The sequence below is a fragment of the Rutilus rutilus genome (genome assembly GCF_951802725.1).
Source record: "Rutilus rutilus genome assembly, chromosome: 10".
Classification (NCBI taxonomy): Eukaryota; Metazoa; Chordata; class Actinopteri; order Cypriniformes; family Leuciscidae; genus Rutilus; species Rutilus rutilus.
In genome coordinates, this window is record NC_140215.1 from 15,257,479 (window position 1) to 15,275,944 (window position 18,466).

Consider the following 18,466-nt stretch of genomic DNA (forward strand, 5'->3'; position numbering starts at 1 on the left):
GTCGAGGAAGGGAGGGGGTGAGGCAATTCGGGCGTCGAGGCGAAGTTAGGTTGACGAATGGCAACCAACAGAGGACTACGAGTTAAAAATTGGATTATTTGATCATCTGACTGGCTTTATCGTTACATGAACGGACGCGGAGCACGTTAAGGTGAAACCGCGGATAATATTATTGATTTTGGAGGCCGCCGTTCCGTTTGGATGTGTTTCGGGAAGACCCCCGCGTATCGCGCATAGGTCGCGCGACAGATTAGCTGCGGCGTGCTTAGACCGAGTTCAAGAAATCACAAGTTGCACGCGCGAGAGGAAGACCCTTCCGCGCGATTGTTATTGCTGCCCGCCGAGAAATTTGGACGTTCGGATCTCCTGTTATGACGTAGTTAGTTGTCGTTTCGTGACACATTGTTAATTCAATTGCAGTTACCTCTGATGAGGCCCTAAAGTACCTGCTTAAATAATAATAATTTCATATTAATGGGTGGCAGCCACTGCATATTTAACAGATTGAGACATTTTTCAATCGATTGATTTTTGTGTTTAGTTCAGTTTCATGGGACAACCAGGCTATTGAAGAACTTACCATCCATGTTTCGATTTTTATTCCAGAATTTATTTGAATTATGATAAGTGGTCAGGATTTACTTATGGCTTTTGATGGTGGAAGTTATTCATCTGTCTTGAATTCAGTGTCTCATGGAGTTACAGTATTTCACGTTTGATATGATGTAATGTCACATCGTAAGCTCCAAAGATGATGGACTTTATTGTAAAATACTTAAGCTACTAACTCCAATGCTTCTTCATAACAAAAATAATCTGGATGCCTACGACCTGTTAAGTGAGACTGTCTTATTTATTCATAATATTATTGATTTTGCTTGTTACTTAAATATCCTAAGATTTGCTGTGAATCTCCAACAGATGTTAAAACTTCATAGACACTTCTCAGAGCATCATTGGTTTCAGAAACGTCTCAATGTCGGTGGATAAAGTCAAGTTAAAAAGTTCTGTTTTTTACACATAGGAGAAACGATTTCAGATAAGCTGCACTGATAGTTAAAGTGTATTGAGAAAAGAAAAATCCGGTAAAAATGGCAAGTGAATGCACCTACAGTGCTCAGTACGACACTGATGACACCTTTCGTAGTAGTAAACTCTCAGCGGACGAGCAGCGGGAACGCGCAGGATATGTAAACGGCGGCTGCGCGTCTATCTCGTCTTCTGCCTTCTTCGAGGTCATCGGCGGCTCTCTTTACCGCAGAAAGTTGGAGAAGGGTTTCGTCCAGTACCGAGAGGTGCTGGCTGAAGACAAGCGGCTTCAATCCATAGCTACCTTCCACGAGAAGAGACCCGGCAAGTCGCACCACACCCTGGAGGACACATACAGACTGGTGGCCGAGCACTATTGGTGGGAAGGTTTGTCATTTTTCTCTTATGGTATTATTTTGTTTTTACTACCGACACATTTTATTTAAGTGTCTGTTTCGAATAAGTTTTAAGCTATATCTGAACTTTGAATCAAATCATGATGAAAGTTTATAAATGTTTTAATTAACGTTAGTTAATTTATTCAATTAATTGTAATATTATTGAAACATATTTAAGCATAATATATATTCATGAGAGTTGTCGATTTCCTACGAGACGTGCAACAGCGATGCAAAAATGTTTATGTAAATTAGCAGTGCAACTACCAACCTGACAGAGACCTCTAGCTATAGCCTAGCCACCATGAAATAAAAATGTACAGTTCTTATTTTCTTTTGATGGAATATTGGAGTTAATTAAATTATTTATCCGTGCACATCATTATTGTTTTTTAAAATTCATGTGCCCTCCTTATCATTAATAAAAATGAGTTCCCCCCTCCCTATTCCAGTGACATCTCTTAGTTTTCTGATGATGTTTACTGGAACGAAGGCGGGACAACCTGTCACTCACATAAGATCACAGCAATTAGCAAAATGCAATGATCCAATCAATTCCCAAATTCCCAATGGACAAAATCAAGTTCCATTTCATGTAGACTTTAAATGTTGTCATTGTGAACCAGGCTTCAAGTTTAATTTTATTTGTTTCTAACTTGACAGTGTATTACTGTAATGTAGAATTAACTTTTAATTTATGAACAGGTAGGGGACTCTTCATAGCAATTGCTTTTACTTAGCAATAGTAGTAAACATGGAAGTATTTATTATTATCCCATCTATAGCTGTCTTTACACTTGTAAAGTGGCACAGAGATGGCATACAATTATTTACAATTTAATTACAATCACAGGGAACAATTCATCAAGCTCTCAAAAGTCACATTGTTGAGGTATGTTGCCTTTCAAACTCAACTGACCGAAAACAAGACATGCACTGATTATGATGACAGTGGCAAAAATTAAGGTTGCTCTGATGTAGCATTTCATTTACTCAGAACCTCTAATTCGAGGAGTTGAGGTGCATTAGAGTTGACTTTTATGCTGCATTGCATCCTTAAGGTGGATTTGGAGGTGGCAAAGAACTCCCTCAGGGCCACCTTATCTCGAGACTTCTTATGATGTTTACAATTCTTAAACTGCTTTCGGAATGTCAGATCTCATTTAGTTAGGCTTGGTATTAGATGATAGTTTTATGATTAAGCATGTAGGCTGGTAACTGACAGGTTGTTGAATTCGATATGGGTTGATTAATCACTTAAGACGCTAAACCTTGGGTTATCCCAGGAGCACCGAACCTGTAATTTCTGTATTAAAAGCTTTGGCTAAATGACTACTTAGTGAATTACTAAGTGGACATCATTGTTAGAGAGGTAAAAAACACTGACCAAAATAATCCTTAGAACGGCTTAATAGTTCAGATCGTTGTTTGAGCTCCACATTTATAGTCAAATGCCAACTAAACATTAGATTATTTTAGCAATTGATTTTTATCTAAGGGTTTGTAGATTGCTGACAGTAATGATTCCAGACAGTATTCAGCTAAATCTACTGTCCATTTATTTCAGAGACATTCCCCCTGGAATAGGGGTTAGTGTCTTGTGATTTGTCAGCTGACCAGTCATATAAAAGTTCATGGATCATCTTTTCTGGGGTTCAGACTCACAAACTTTATTGTAGCTCTTTAACCCCTAAGCTATTCCACTCCACAGTCCCCTGAGAACTGTTTGGAGTATGACTTATCTGTTGCTTCACTCTCTCGATGGTAAGTCAGGACTTATTGTGATGTGAGTAATAATCTGAGCTTTTGGTGTGCTGCTTCATGTTTTAACTGAATTGCACCATCAGGGATTTCTCAATACAGCTTATTGGGGCTGCAGAACAGCTGGGTATTTTGCCCTGTGCCAGAAACACCTTAGTTTGCCAAATTAATTTATTACAAACTAGACAAACAAGTAAGCCTAATGAGGATAATATGCCCATGTCTAATTCAAGGTTGCAGTTGTGGATCAAATTTGAAATTGCTGATGACACATTGATTTTGTTAGGTCATTAGCAATGTTAATTTATAAAACTGAGAGTGGAATTGATGTGGACGAGTTTATATCCTGGTATCCCAATTTCCATGTCACAATTCATTCTAATATTGTTTAAAGACAGATGTTTATTTGCCATTTCCCATTCCCTCTATTTTGTTTTTACCTAGAGGATAAAATGCTACAAAAAGTATATTTTAGCCTTATTATTCATACCTGCATTCATCTTTTTTTTTTTTTTTTTTTTCTTTTTTTTTTAAGTAAACCCAGAGAATGTCTAATAAGGGGAAAATTTCCACTCTCAGTAAACTTCCGGCTTCTGAACTGGTTGCAGTTCCACTCTGGTTCCATATAGACCCCTCAAAATCCACTTATCTCAGGATATCATTTTTTGTCTAGTAATTTGAATGTTGTATTCGAAAGGAGATGCAAAGAAATTACACATTGCTGGGTGTTAGATTTTTTAGAGTCACTTATTTGCTTTAAAAAGTCTTTTAAAATGTCAATGACGTCACGTCATACAGTACACATCGTACGACCAGAGATACTGCTTTACGGCAATCCTTCAGTCACTTTGGTGCAATCGCGCTCTGCACTTTCTTTTCTCTCGAGGCATCGACAACACAGCTAAATACACGTGCTAGAAGAGTTTTTGTTTTGTTGTTTTAAAAGACCACGCCGAAAATACACACACACACACACACACACACACACACTGACCAATCAGTGTTCATTAGCAGAATGCTAGCGTGTTATGGGCAACAACAACTCAACCTGTAAGAAATCGAAAGGACATAAGTACTCGTTCATTCAACTTTCGACCTATAACCCATGTTGAACTTGCAAAACCTACAATCAAATCTGAGATTTCTCAACAGCAATCGGGTGAAAGAGACAAATTTAGCCGTCTAGCTCCATAGACTCCCATTCATTTTGCACTCATGGGTGATCGCCCCCAGTGGAACTCTGGTGGAACTACAACCAAAATTCGGTACAATAGGACTTAATAGGGAGTGGCCAGGTAGACGGGCTCTGGTAAACCCAAGTATAATATATGCATATACATTAAAAAAATCTGTTTGCCACACTTAACCACTTTTTCCATTGGCAAGTTTCTAATTTAACTGGAGTTAACTAGTGCTATACTCCTAAGAGATGATAATGGCAGAGATCTCCGTTCAAAATGGTGTTATTTTCATTGCCACGCAAAAAATTAACTTGTGAATTGAGATTCCTACTCTAGCTGTCAGCTGCATAGTTTGCAGTCTGAATTGATTTAGTCTATGTAATGTGAAAGTGAAAGAGAATGGGTAATGCCCAGACAGAACTGAGCTACTTGTGGAATAGGAGTGGTCTGACAGTCACAGCACTGACTTTCTTTTTTGAATATACACAGACAAATCCTTCTCTGTAATAATTTTGTAAAAATCTGTTGTTTTTTCTTTTAGGAATGTATTTTCAGGTCAGAGACTATGTCTTTGGCTGTGAGGAATGTCAACGCAGTCAGTCTGAGAGATCAATGGTAAGAATGGCTTTGTAAACATATTTATCCCAGTATTCATCTTAGTTAAGATTACTGTTTTGACTTTATCTTACTTTCACTTTGTCTCTGTCTCTAGTGTTCTGATGTGGGACTTATCTCCAGGATGGTGGAATCACATAGTCATCAAGTCTTAACCAAACTCAATAGCCAACGGGAAGCAGGGCTCTTCTGTGATATCACGCTGAAAACTGGTGATGGCCAGTGTTTCGTCGCCCACAAAGCAGTCCTTGCTGCGGTGAGCGAGTACTTCCAGGAGTTATTTACTGAAATGGACTCAGCCACTGATGCCCAGTCACATGTTGATCTCACAGGTATGGGTGCAGTATATCAAGTTAAACCAGTTTCAGAATAAGTGTTTGTTCACACTTGTATTCATTTAAAACTGGCATTATTGAAATTGAGCATATTTTATTCATTAAGGTGAGCCATTGTAACCTTCTCTTCTCTAATGATTCTTTGGTTGTTTAAAGTTTACTTGTTACAGGGTTCCCACAGTCATAGGAAACTGTTAAAATTGTGATTTCCAGGACTGGAGTCATAGGAAAGAATATATTTTCATGGAATTTTCTGTACTAATTATACAGAATATACTAATATAATGTATTGTTAATCTCATTCCAGCAGCAGATCCTTAACCTTTAGACTGTCGTTATCCTATTTCAGCACACTTATATCTTTTACGTTATCCTTCAGGGCATTAATCAATTATCATTTATGGTTCCTCATATAGATTTCAGTGAGCAGAGCCTGCTTGCTTTACTGGAGTTCTCTTACACTTCCACCCTCAATCTGAATCTGGACATCTTGACGGAGGTTTGTGCCATGGCCCGCCATCTACGCATGTGGCCTGCCCTTGAGGCTTGCTCTGCTATCAAAAGGGAGCGAGAGACTTATCAGTTACATTCCAGAATGCACAGTACTCCTGGTGAACCAAATAATTCAATACCTGGACCTTTCAGGAGAGGCCACTCCTCAGCTTCAGGAGGGAAAGTGGGACTCAAAAGGAAGAGAGAGGATGAGGAAGGAGAAGGCTCTGGGTCTTCCTGGAACATCCAAGCACAGTACAGTGAGCAGATTGTTGATAAGGTGACAGATGAATCTGAAACAGAAACCTCAAATCCTCAGTTCCTGTCCAGTTTTCAGGTTGAGGAAAATGGCTTTCCATGCAGCCCAAATCGCAGAATGAAGCTCATGGACTTTAAATCTCCATCCTGCAAGAAAAAAACGTCCTCCCACCCCACATCTTCGGTCATCTCAACATCTCCTTGCACCTCCACTCGTTCTTCCTCTCCATCACGCCGTCTGCTTCGTTCTTCACCTGGCGCTGCACTTGCTCTGCGCAGACTCCTCCCCAAAATTGACCTCTCCACTAAGAGAAAGAGGAAGTCCTCTTCTTACCGGGCATACAAGCCCCAGTGTGAATTCTCAGTGACTCCATCCCAATCTCAGGCAATTTCTTTGACCCATGATACCTCAGTAAAGGTAAAGGAGGAGTATGTGGAAGAGAAGGTATGTAACAAAGTCCCTCAGGATGAGGTGCATAGCCCCCGTGCTCAGGAGAAATACCGTCTTCTTAGCTTCCTTGGCTTGCAGAGGAAATCCTTGGTGCCTGGTCCAGAAGAACTGTCTGGTTGGGGGCAGAAAAAACGACTTAGGAAGTTAAAAGTCAGTGATTATTCACTCACAGCCCGCCGAAAACCTCGTGCACAAGGCGTCCCATTGGGATTCAGAACCAGTTTAGGGGTGCTTGCTGCCGTTAGTCCTTCTCTGTCTCTCTGTGACATGAGCAGAATGGATTTGCTGAACAGACCAGTGAAAGCAGAACTCCAAGAATCTTGGAAACAAGAAAGGTCCAAAAGGAAAAGGCATGATCCTGTGGAGCCAATTGCTAGAGCTACACGTAGCAGGTCATTGCTGCACACAGACTCCAGTGCAATTGATCGAACGCTCAGACGTCACCACAAAAATCAAGATAAAGCACCATCCCAACCTGCTAGAAGAGGTAGAGTACCAGCACACAATGCCTCTCACCCTTCAAAAAGCACTATGCTCAGGATAAAACAAGAATCTTCGGACAGTGCCATCCTGCAACCTATTCACCGTCGCAATACTGTCTGCAGCCCCCAAGCAACTCCTCCTAAAGCACCAGGACGTAGGGGTCGCCCACCAGCAGATCGCACAGTAAGGGTAGCCACAACAAATTCACAGCACACAAAGCGGCACAAACCTGGGCGTCCCCCATCAGTCAAACCTAAGAGATCAAAACAAATAGAAAGCAAAACAAAATCCAGCCATGCTACAGGAATTCCACAAGCAAAGCACAGCAGAACTGAAAGAGGAACACAGGTGAAGGAGAACAGAAAAATTCAAAAATGTTCGAAGGAACATTCAAAAAGGAAGGACAGTCCTGAAGTTCAGTATGCCGTCATGAACTGGGATGCTTCCAACCATCAGCATCTCCACAGCCATCCCCTTTACAAAACGATAAAGGAAGAGCCAGCTGACCCCTTGCCCCTAACCCAGCCATTCCCAACCAGCGATTCCTCAGACCTGGGCAAGCGTCAGAGCAAACCACCCGTCAAACTGTTGGATCAAGGCTTCCTCTTTGGGTTCTGTCGGCAGCCAAGTGGCATCAAACGGGAGGAGGAGAGCATGGACATCTACCTGACTCGGTCTGTCTCTCATGGAGGTAGTTCCCATTGCGATTCATCACCTGGCATGGGGAGAAGAGATCGGGTGAGGGCCAGGATTATGCCAGATCGGACTGGTCTAAACGGGCCTCACTGGGCAGGACTTGGAAACAGGCACTCACCTTTTTCCCAAAGGATTGCTATTCAAGTGAAGACAGAGAGGGATGAAACCAGTGTGTCCCAAAGGTCACAGGTTACCCGATTTTCTAGACACCCCCAAGTCAGCAAAAGGAGCTGTAAAGTCAAGAAAGAACCTACAAAGACAAAGGTGATAAAAGTTTTTCTTATGCTAGCATTTGGTGATGTTTATTCTTATGACAAAGGCATGTTATGTAACTGTTTTGTAAACTTGTATGCAGTCTTGGTTAGGGAAGTAGTACTAAATAATGATACTAAATTTAATCTGGTTATAAACATAAAATGACACTTGCCAAAATTACAAAAAACATATCTATCTGTTTTGTCTTCATAGAATGTAAATAAGCTGCTTCCTCTGAGCAGCCGCCGTTCCATCCTACTGGAATCCATCCGACGGGCACGTCTGAAACAGCAGAAGAGTCCTCACGGTCAGGCCTCCAGTGGAGCACATGCTTGCCTGCAGTGCAGAGCCACCTACAGGGACTGTGATGCCCTTATTATGCACCGGATCAAGCACATTGAAGGCAAACACTGGCCCTGCCCGGTATGTATCATGTCTCCTGAGATCCTGAAGGTGCTCCCTTCCCAGCAATGTGCCTGTCCACTGTACAAAGTAGGGATGGGACGATTACCGGTTTCACTATAAACCACGATAAAATGTATTTGACGGTTAGTATCATCTTTTAAAATTTAATTATCATTAAAACCGTCTTTGATTATCGCGATTTTAATAACTTACTGTAAATCCTGTCCAGCCAGCAACAGCTCTGACGCAGGCGCAGCGCGCAATGTTGTTGTTTTTTTATTCGAGAAGGAATGGTGGAAGGCAGTGACTGTGCTCGGGATATTTTTCAGCCTTTTAAGAGGACCAAATCTGAATTTTAGCTTTTACAAAAGTCCTGAGGGAAACTTAATCGAGGATGGTCACCCTGTCTGCAGAACATGCACAAAAAAAGTCGCTACAATAGGGGGAAACACTTCAAATCTGCCGAGTCCTCTTGTGTGACCATCACCCACTGTTGTATAGCGAACGCAAGGCAAGTTAACTTTGACCTCAATACCAAAACTACGTCTGGGAAATAATTGGGCACAAAATGTTGTTTTGAGTTAAAATATTTTATCTCACTCACTTGAAATAAACGTGAAGCTTCTGCAAAGAAAAGTTTGCAGCAAGTGGCTTTGAGCCAAAGACGAACGAACAAGTTCAAACAAGACTATTTATATATATTAAGAGTGACATTCATTGTGATATTCATTGTACACTTATTACACAGATTTTTTTTTTTTTTTTTTTTTTTACCACATGTTGAATTGAGATTAATGTTTTAAATCTTACCTGTTTATAAATTAATTTTGTACAGCGTACAAAATAATCGTCCAGACAAGATGATCACAACAATATTATCAAACTCTGAAAATAATAATTCAACTCTGATTTAATTTTCAATACAATCAAAAACGGAGACGCATGAAGGCAAGTTGTATTTGAATGAAACGAGAGCGCGTCTGTTGTGATACGAATACGGATGCCCGCTGTTATAATGTGTTGCTATTGACGACGGTCATTATAAGGATGGAAATGCCACAGAATAGAATCTTGCTTAAAAAAAGCGCATAGAGCTGCTTGTTTTATTTGTTGTTTGTTGATTTTCAAATATAAAACTTGTTGAAATGTTTTCAGTGCATCAGTTATTTTCGAACACTTACATCTCGTTTTAACAAAACCGTGATTATATTGATAATCACGAAATTTTCATACCATCCCATCCCTAGTACAAAGCTATAATAAAAGGTGGGGTAGAGCTGATTAATTGGCCTTATTCTAAAAAAAAGTACTATCAGCGCTGTGACAAAGCGAAGCGTTTTGCACGTCCAGCGTATTGACTGAGCAGGCCGGCTTTAAAACTGGCTCGCAACATTTCTTAATTCCATTTTTTTTCTTGGTCACTCCATCATTTCAGTCTACTCTCTGCTTAATAAAATTGGCAAAAGACCACAATAAAAAAGCACCACAGTCATTTAACAGTTTTCCTATCCCACACTGGCATTGTACTTCTATATCTGGTTTCTTCTATTTTCACACCTATTTTCTCTCTTGCAGTTGTGCAGCAAGTCTTTCTTCAGCCAGAAAAATGTGAGGAATCACATAAAGACACATAATCCCAAGCTCTACAAATGCCACCAGTGCATTGCTGCTCAGTGAGGTCAGTCTGTAATATACAGACATCTCTATATTTCTGTTGATTTCCATTGTTTGTTTTTTTACGAGTATTTTAATTTGTCTTAAAATTTTAGGTGAAAAGCCACAGGATTAAATGAAGAGGAGCAAAGCTTTGTTTCTTTAAATATTAACGCTGTAAATACCAAGGATCTGTGATGTAAGACAATGAGGTTGAATTTATTCATGTAAATAATGTTATGATGGTTTAAATGGTCCTTTTCCTCACAATAATTGTTGTTATTTAAGTTACTAAGCTGAGGTTGCTTTGCAATTTATACAGATGTGTTAAACCAGAACTTGAACCCATGGTGTTTTTCTCAGGGGGGCAGAGCCTGATGGTCAAGGTGATATATGTATAATGAGAATTGTGTAGAATGCTTTAAATTTATTACTAATGTAATTACTACAGTTGTTATTTCTATTGTTATTATGATTATTTTTTTATAAATGGCATAATCTTGAGTGCACTTAATGTTAGCTTTGTTTTGAAACCTAAGAAAGATGCGATGGACTGGGATGTACTTGAATGATGGAGTGGAGCCAGTGGACTGCCCTAAATGTGTGGTTGTCTGGGAATGTTTTAGAAAAAACTATAAGTCAGGAATTTTTAAATGAAGGTTGGGTAAATGGAGTTAAGAGTTATTGGAGAAATCACAAATGCATTGGTGAAATGCCATTTTTTGGGTATGTACAATTTTGTGAAAACATTTGTTTGACTACAGCTTTTCAAAACGAGACAGTGACTGTATCTTTTAAATAAGGGAATCCCAAAATGTCTAATGTGATTTATTTTATTTTTTTCTCCTTCCCTCTCTCCTTTGATAATTCCTTTTCTGAATTTTTAATGCATATCCTTCTTTAACATACAATGCAATGGACTTTAATGAAGAAGTTTTAAATGTTGAGGTGTTTTGTCTGAAAACACAAATTTAAAATGTAGAACGACCAAATAGCCATATAAATAAATTTTGCATTTTAAAGTTTACACTTTTCTTCATGTGTGCTTTTTCAGGTATTTTGGTTTGTTACACTAGTGAATGCACAAAGCAAAATTCTATCAAATTTAGAACGTTTTTTTATTATATCACAATTTAATATGCATATCAGTAGTGAGTATGTACGAATATTTTCACCCTATTGACTTGCATATCACCTTGAACAGCACTTAATTTGATGTTAAAACATCAAACGTCATTGTTAAAAGTATGCGAGGTTGCAGCAAAATCTGTAGCAGTTTCAGATGACTGAAATGAAGGCACCTACTGAAGATCTTACACACAAACACCCGTTTGAATGGTCACATACATTGCCAATATTTTTGCTGTGAAATGTAGGCTATATATTACGACAGCCTGTGAATGAATTTGTTTACCAAATTGTTGTACATTGCAAATAAACATTTTTCTCATTTGTTACATCCGGTCATGATCCATTTTCCTTTAAAAGAAAAGGACTTGACAGAATTTAAACATAAGACTTCTGATACTGCTCTTTTGTTACTATAAACACTTGAATCCATGTAGAAGAGACCTGAGCTCCAGAGGATTCTACAGCCCAGACCCTAAACATTTGTTTTTTGGGTCAAAGTCCAGAGTTGAGAGTTCGTGAGAGGTCAGACTTTGGGATGGTCATCTGCACTGTTGCAGAGAGCATGGTAAGAATCATCAGGTAGAGCGTGAACAGCCATCGCCGCCTTAAATTCGTGCAGTGGGCAGTAGACATCACTGCAGCCTGGGATTTTTTGGTCCTGTAGGTATAATCAATAACAGCTTCAAATGTGGATAGACAACACAAAAAGACCAAGCCAGATATACAAGTAAAGCAAATAAAGATGCTTAATGACAAGCAACAAGTTATTGCTAACGTACAGTGTTTTAGTTACAATGCTATTCAAAATAAATGCTGTTCTTCCTATTCATCAAAGTATCCTTAAAAATGTATCACAGTTTCCACAAATTTTTTTTCAACATTGATGATAAGAAATATGCAACAAATCAACAGGATCATTTGACACTGAAGACGAGTAATGACCGCTGAAAATGTTTATATTTTTATATTTTAAAGTTATTAAAACAGAAAAGACTTACTTTAAATTGTTATAATGCTTGACTATATTATATATATATGACTATATATGCTTTACTGTATTTTTAAGCCTTGATGAACATAAGAGACTTCTTTCAAAACATTTTGGAAAAAAAATAAAAACTTTGAAATACCAGCTTTTAAAACTTATTGTACTTATTTGAAGCATTTTACCTCCTGATTACTGTGTGAATAGTTTTACCTGGCCAATGTAAGATACTTTAACATAGTGCTGGTTCGTCTGACGGTGCTGGTACAGCTCCAGTGTGATGTCAGCTGCATATGGTGGCCATTTCATGTCAAAAACCCCCAAAGCCATGAGACATGGCATCAGGGTGGTGTCATGCACAGAATACAGGAACAACTTTCTGTATCAACAGCAAAACAAAAACACACAAAAAAACAGCAACTCTAAAGATCTTGTTTTCAAGAGGACTTTTCCACACGTGATCTCTGAGTTTGACCACTGTGAGGCAGCACTTCTCAAGTTTTGTAACTGACATTTACTGTCTGAAAAATAGCAGGTAGAGAATGTTACGCAGTGGTTTTAATCATGGTTTGGACACTTAAGCTTTAATGTCATTGCATTACAAGTTTAATTTCTAAATATAGATTGCACGTGTTTTAACCAAAACATTAAAAGAAGTCAAGTGATAAAACAAAAGATAAACTGTTCAAAATGAAGACACCTGTCTGGATTAGAAGTTGTGCCTTGAATTTTGTCATCGATGTTGGTTAGAAGTATGTTGAAAAGTGGACCCACGCACATCTGTAAATTCTGCCTGAGGACAAACAAAAGCAGATAAACATATTTACAGAGACCTTAAACCATAAGCAACTTCATACATTCTCTTCTCAAGAATCTACAGCAGGATTCATTGGCCCCTCACCTCTTACTGGGCTCATAGATGTGACAGATCATATCTACAGCTCTCTGCTCTACGATACTCCTCCAGTGCTCTAGAGCTGTAGGAAGCGGCAGGCCATGGGTCTAGGATCAATAATATAACAGTACCGTATTTGAGAAACAAAGCCAATGCAGATGCATCTGTAGAATGTATCAGCAGGGGGCACTTTACCTCTCTGGCCACCATGTCATCTCTAATGAGGATGAAGTCAATATGTTGATGAGGATCAACACCCAAGGAGCTCTGGATGCTCTGGAGGTCTGCAGCAATGTCAGGAAGTGTGGATGATTGTGCCCAACGGTGACTACATTTGATGCACCACAGTCAATCACAGACACATGATGTTAAACCAGTCACAAGCCAACATTGGGCATTTACACTACTATTCAAAAGTTTGGGGTCAGGAGTGAGGAGTTTTTTTTTTTTTTGGAAAGAAATTTTTATTTTTATTTAGCTAGCATGATTGATGAGACATAATTTTACAAAATACTTCTATTTCAAATAAATGCTGTTTGTTTGAACTCAATTCATCAAATAATCAGTGTCCACAAATATTAAGAAGCACAACTGATGTTTTTTGAGCAGCAAATCAGAATATTAGCATGATTTCTGAAGGATCATGTGACACTGAAGACTGGAGTAATGATGCTGAAAATTCAGTTTTGCCACCAAAGGAATAAGTTTGAATTAAGTTTAAAACATAAAACAGTTATTTTAAATTGTAATATCACAATATTATTGCTGTACTATACTTTTGATCAAATAAATGCAGCCTTGGTGAACATAAGAGACTTCAGTTACACTTTTTTTACACTGAGTAATATTAAGCAACTACATGTATTTACTCTAGGGTTAGGGTAGGATTAGGATTTGGTTAGTTGCATGTAATTATGCATAATTTATAGTTATTACTATGGTAAGTACATGTAACAACATATGTAACAAGGACACTGTAAAATAAAATGTTACCAAGACTTCTTTCAAAAACATAAACAAAATCTTACCGACCCCAAACTTCTGGACAGTAGTGTATTTCACCAAAGCAAAGGTCTAATGTTTTCTGATAATAAAGTATATTGTTAACAAAATAAAAGTACAAACCTCAATAAATAAACAAGTAATTAAAGAAAATAAAGAAGGTTAAATTATATTTAGGAACATTTAGGAATAAGAACTTCTTCCAATTCTTGGAATTGTAATCATTTTTTTATTTAAATGTATTTTATTATTATTATTATAATTATTGCCCAACTAATAATAATGTTTCCCAATTAACTTTCCATTGTGAGCTATAATTCAGTATGAATGGTTATATTAAGTTTGTTTATTATCATCATTATTATCATAATAAAGCAGGTTTTACCCCATATACAGCTTGAGCAGCTTGCATCCATGATAGTTGGGATAGAGGACTTCTTTCTCTGCCTTATCAGTGAGGATGGACACAACACCTTAGAGTGGGAGAAAATCAAACACGGAAAGGCAAACACATGGACGGAAAGTGTGTAAAGCTCATCTCATCCATTACTCAAGCAAACCACACAAAAAAGCGTAGCTGAGCTGCCACCTTACCTGCTTGTTCCTGTTGGAACAGTCCTGCCACCAAACACTTAGCAGACTCAATGGTGCGTACAATGTTGGTAGAGCGAATGCTGTAAATCAACGACAGATAGTCCCCCTTACTCATTTAGCTTAATGCAATTCAGAGCCATAAACATATTCATTTACAATAGGATAATTTATTAGATTTTTAAGTCTATTAGTTAATGCTTTAACTAACAATGAGCAATTCATTTGTTTACAGTATTTATTACTTTGTTAATGTTAATAAAAACACAACTTTTCATTGTTAGTTCATATAAGCTCATGTCTATTAAATAATATAAATAGATTCAATCTTTAATTTTAATATTTAAAGTTTAAAAATTAAAGTTTGTTAAGTAATGTAGTTAACTAATGTTAACAAATGAAACCTTACTGAAAAGTGTTACTGTTTTTTTCTCCTCAATATGATACAATTTAAGGTGTCATTTTTGTCAGTAGCACAAATGGAGCCAAACAATATAAATATTTCAATAAAGAATCATCAATAGCACTCACTAAACTTCTTTAGGGTTGAAAGAAGGTGTGAGAAAGGGCTCTTCCTGTATGTATTTCTTTCGTAACTTCACTCCGAGATCGTACAGCTGTTGCATGCCCACCGTGGTCAGCTGACCTGGATAAGTTCCACCCTATGGAAGCAGGAGCCAAAGTCAGTGTCATTGTCATTTTTTATATGACAATCTGGCACAATTTCCATCTAAACATTTAGGTATGCTAATGTTTACACTGTCTGACACTGCCATTTACCATCAATCCACTTCATTCCAAACATGCACTCTAAAACGCTACACAAACATCTTGGAAAATGACACTATATGGTCAAAACTATGTGGACATCCAAACAACACACCCATACAGTATGCTTGCTGAGCATTTCATTTCAAAACCATTTGGTCTTTCATTTTCTACTCTTCACAGAAAGCTTTTATAATATGTTAGAATGTGGCTGCAGAAATTTGCTCCCATTCAGGTCTGAGCTTTGTTGCATGTCAGTCAAGTTGCTCTACACCAGACTCAATAAACCTTTTTCTTTTTCTGACCTAGCTTTGTGCACAGGGGCATTGTCACGGTGAAGCAAAAAAGGACTCTCGCCAAACTGTTGCCACAAAGCTGGATGCACACAATTCTCTAGAACAGGGATGGGCAACGTCAGGCCTGGAGTGCTGCGGTCCTGCAGAATTTAGCTCCAACTCTGATAAAAGCTAACCTGCATGTACTGTAGCCTTAGTAATCCTGAAGACATTGATTAGCTTGTTCAGGTGTGATTAGGTTCGGAGCTAAACTCTGCAGGACATCAGCACTCCAGGACCGACGTTGCCGTCCCTGCTCTAGAATGTGAACATATGGAGTAGCATTAATATTTGCCTGCTCTGAACACACTGAAATAGCCAAACCTATTAACTAGAAAGAGTTGTGGCCCTTTTTAAACTAATGTTACCTTTCAGTAGGCAAACCACAAGCTGGACCCTTTCTAATCCTGTGTGCAAAACACAGTTTCCATTGTATAAGAAAGTGGCAGATATGCATAAACACAAACCCACCGTCAATATTTTGGCCCTGTAGCTGTCCTCCACAGGAGCTGGGGGTCTGGGTCCCCCCTTCAGGTCTGTAACCTTATAGTCTATTTCTGTGTGAGCGGGCGCTTCAAGTAGCTCAGGGACCCATTGTGCCTAGGGGTGCAGAAACCATGCGTCATTCTGGATATAATTGGCATCAACATGTAGACTATCACAGACATATGACAGTGCCACTGTCTCTGAGTGAAAAGGCATACTGTTAAGATTGATGCTGACAAATGATTCTGAGACATTTAAGCAATTAAGAATAATGCCACATTTGTGCATTCTCTTCTCTTTTTTGTTCCACCTTCTTTTGTATTACTTTTATTATCTTTAAACTATTATTCCTATTATTTTAAAGATGTTTAACATTATTGTTTTTTAAACCCCGCAATCCCCAAAAAATAACTGATCACGCAACATTGCAACTTTGGGCATTGAAGTGACACTAATCAGCTCTCTTACCTCCAACACATCTGGTATAGATTTCAGCGGCGTCCTCGCCCCATGTCGGAATAAAACTTGAATTAATTTAAGCTCGTATGGAGAGGGTTCAGTCTTATTCTTTTGAAACCAAAACGTTGACCCAAGGGCCACTGAACCCATCAGACCCACACGTGCCCACATGATGCACCTGAAAGAGACGTGAACACTTGACTTGACATTTTGAGAAGTTGACATGTCCTGGGTTGTTATACATGCTATACAGATAAAACTGAACAGCACTTTACATATTCTTTTCTAATAAATAATACAGAGTTGTATAACCTCAGTAGTTGAAAGACTAAATGGAATGTTTGTCTTCTAAAATTAATTGGTCACAATACAGGAGCATTTGAAACGAACTTAAGAGAAGCCTAAAATGTGATTAACATCTTAAAGAAAGGTGGCCACTTATGATATACAATATCAAATACATTTTAAATTAAAATGTTGTTGATATTTTTTAAATGTGGGGGTTAAGGTTAGAATGTGTCAACTACCCATGTTCCATACATATCCGATCAACTGCAATTGTTTTCTGCTTTACAGGTCGTATTTATACTTATTAACATTTAATTTATCACGTTGAATACATTATTTCTACATTGTAACGTTATACAGCTGAAGGTAGCACATATTTTGTTTTGTGTAATATATAGGTTATATAAAAGCGTGTCAGTACATTTCCAAAAGTGATTCAAACACAGCAACTTCTGTCTCTTTCGGTAATGCTGCTGCCTGTCATATCAGCAAGTTTCATACGCTCTTGCAAACTGTCAAATGTCATGCACTAGTTTAAATCTATTAAGTCAAGTAAAAACATGTAGGTGCACTAGAAAAAGTGCCTTTTAAATATCACCAACCTGAAGGTTTCAGACGCGGCAAGTTAATTCCACTGGTTTTGAATTGCACTCATTCCTTTCAGTTTCAGGAAGACTGAACGTTGCATACACCGGCTAACGGCGAGGTGCATTCTGGGATATGCAGTTTCATAGTCTACCTATTTATTCTGAGAAATAGTGGGAACATAATGTTCTAAAACTACATTTCCCGTACTCATCCATGCATAACTCGTTTACTGGCGTAATGTTCCTTTGCAAAACGACGTAACATAAAACGTAGCATAACAAACAGCAAATCTATTTAGTGTCCAAATACTTTTTGGGGACAGTGTTGAAATGAAATTGTCTTAACACGAACTAGCATGTATACAGGACGTAAAATATTACACAGTCACACAGACCTATTATAACATAGCCTACCATAGTCAGATGGATGACATTTCTGTATGTGGGTGCGAATGAGAGCATATTTGCCTGCTCCACAAAACCGAATAACGCCTACATAAAAATAGCCTTAACTTACATTAAAAGGGCAAATATGACAAAAAAAATAAATAATAACAAGTCTAAATAATATAAAAGTCTGACTAGCTGACGGTGTGTTGTATACGGATGCTGCAATAGCCTACTGGTTTGTAATTTTATAATGTAAAAAAAAAAAAATAAGTGCTAGGATATTTTATTGTACTGCAGTGCAAACAGTTCAGAGGAAATGAGACACAGTGACTGCAATCATATGAGTAATAAAGTGAAATAATTAACTGTCAAAGAAAGATTTTCTAGACCAACTCTAATCCTCTGCCATAAATGTATGTCTTGTTTCTACTTGTAAAAATAAAAAGACTACATCAGGAGACTGAACAATAGGCCTAATGTTTGAATAGTCAGTGAAATATTTTCTTGTATTCTGAAACCCTCTGTTGAATGACCCTT

General features: G+C 38.1%; 2 protein-coding genes across 2 annotated transcripts; one reads left to right on the forward strand and one right to left on the reverse strand.

Moving 5' to 3' along the window:
* On the forward strand, positions 1-11,039 carry LOC311298211 (uncharacterized protein). Its single transcript, XM_084420953.1, has 7 exons — positions 1-1,416; positions 4,911-4,984; positions 5,082-5,316; positions 5,736-7,963; positions 8,168-8,377; positions 9,935-10,037; positions 10,129-11,039. Exons 1-6 carry the CDS (start codon positions 1,092-1,094, stop codon positions 10,034-10,036), a joined length of 3,174 nt encoding a protein of 1,057 aa, XP_084277079.1. The 5' UTR covers positions 1-1,091; the 3' UTR covers position 10,037; positions 10,129-11,039.
* acp6 (acid phosphatase 6, lysophosphatidic) lies at positions 10,840-17,658 on the reverse strand. The gene is made up of 11 exons (XM_084420954.1): positions 17,555-17,658; positions 16,674-16,842; positions 16,191-16,319; positions 15,148-15,278; positions 14,620-14,699; positions 14,411-14,498; positions 13,219-13,351; positions 13,030-13,130; positions 12,829-12,921; positions 12,342-12,507; positions 10,840-11,801 (listed from the first exon to the last, which is right to left on the reverse strand). The coding sequence occupies exons 2-11, from the start codon at positions 16,833-16,835 to the stop codon at positions 11,667-11,669; spliced, it is 1,218 nt and encodes a 405-aa protein (XP_084277080.1). The 5' UTR covers positions 16,836-16,842; positions 17,555-17,658; the 3' UTR covers positions 10,840-11,666.
* Positions 17,659-18,466: the final 808 nt, after the last annotated feature.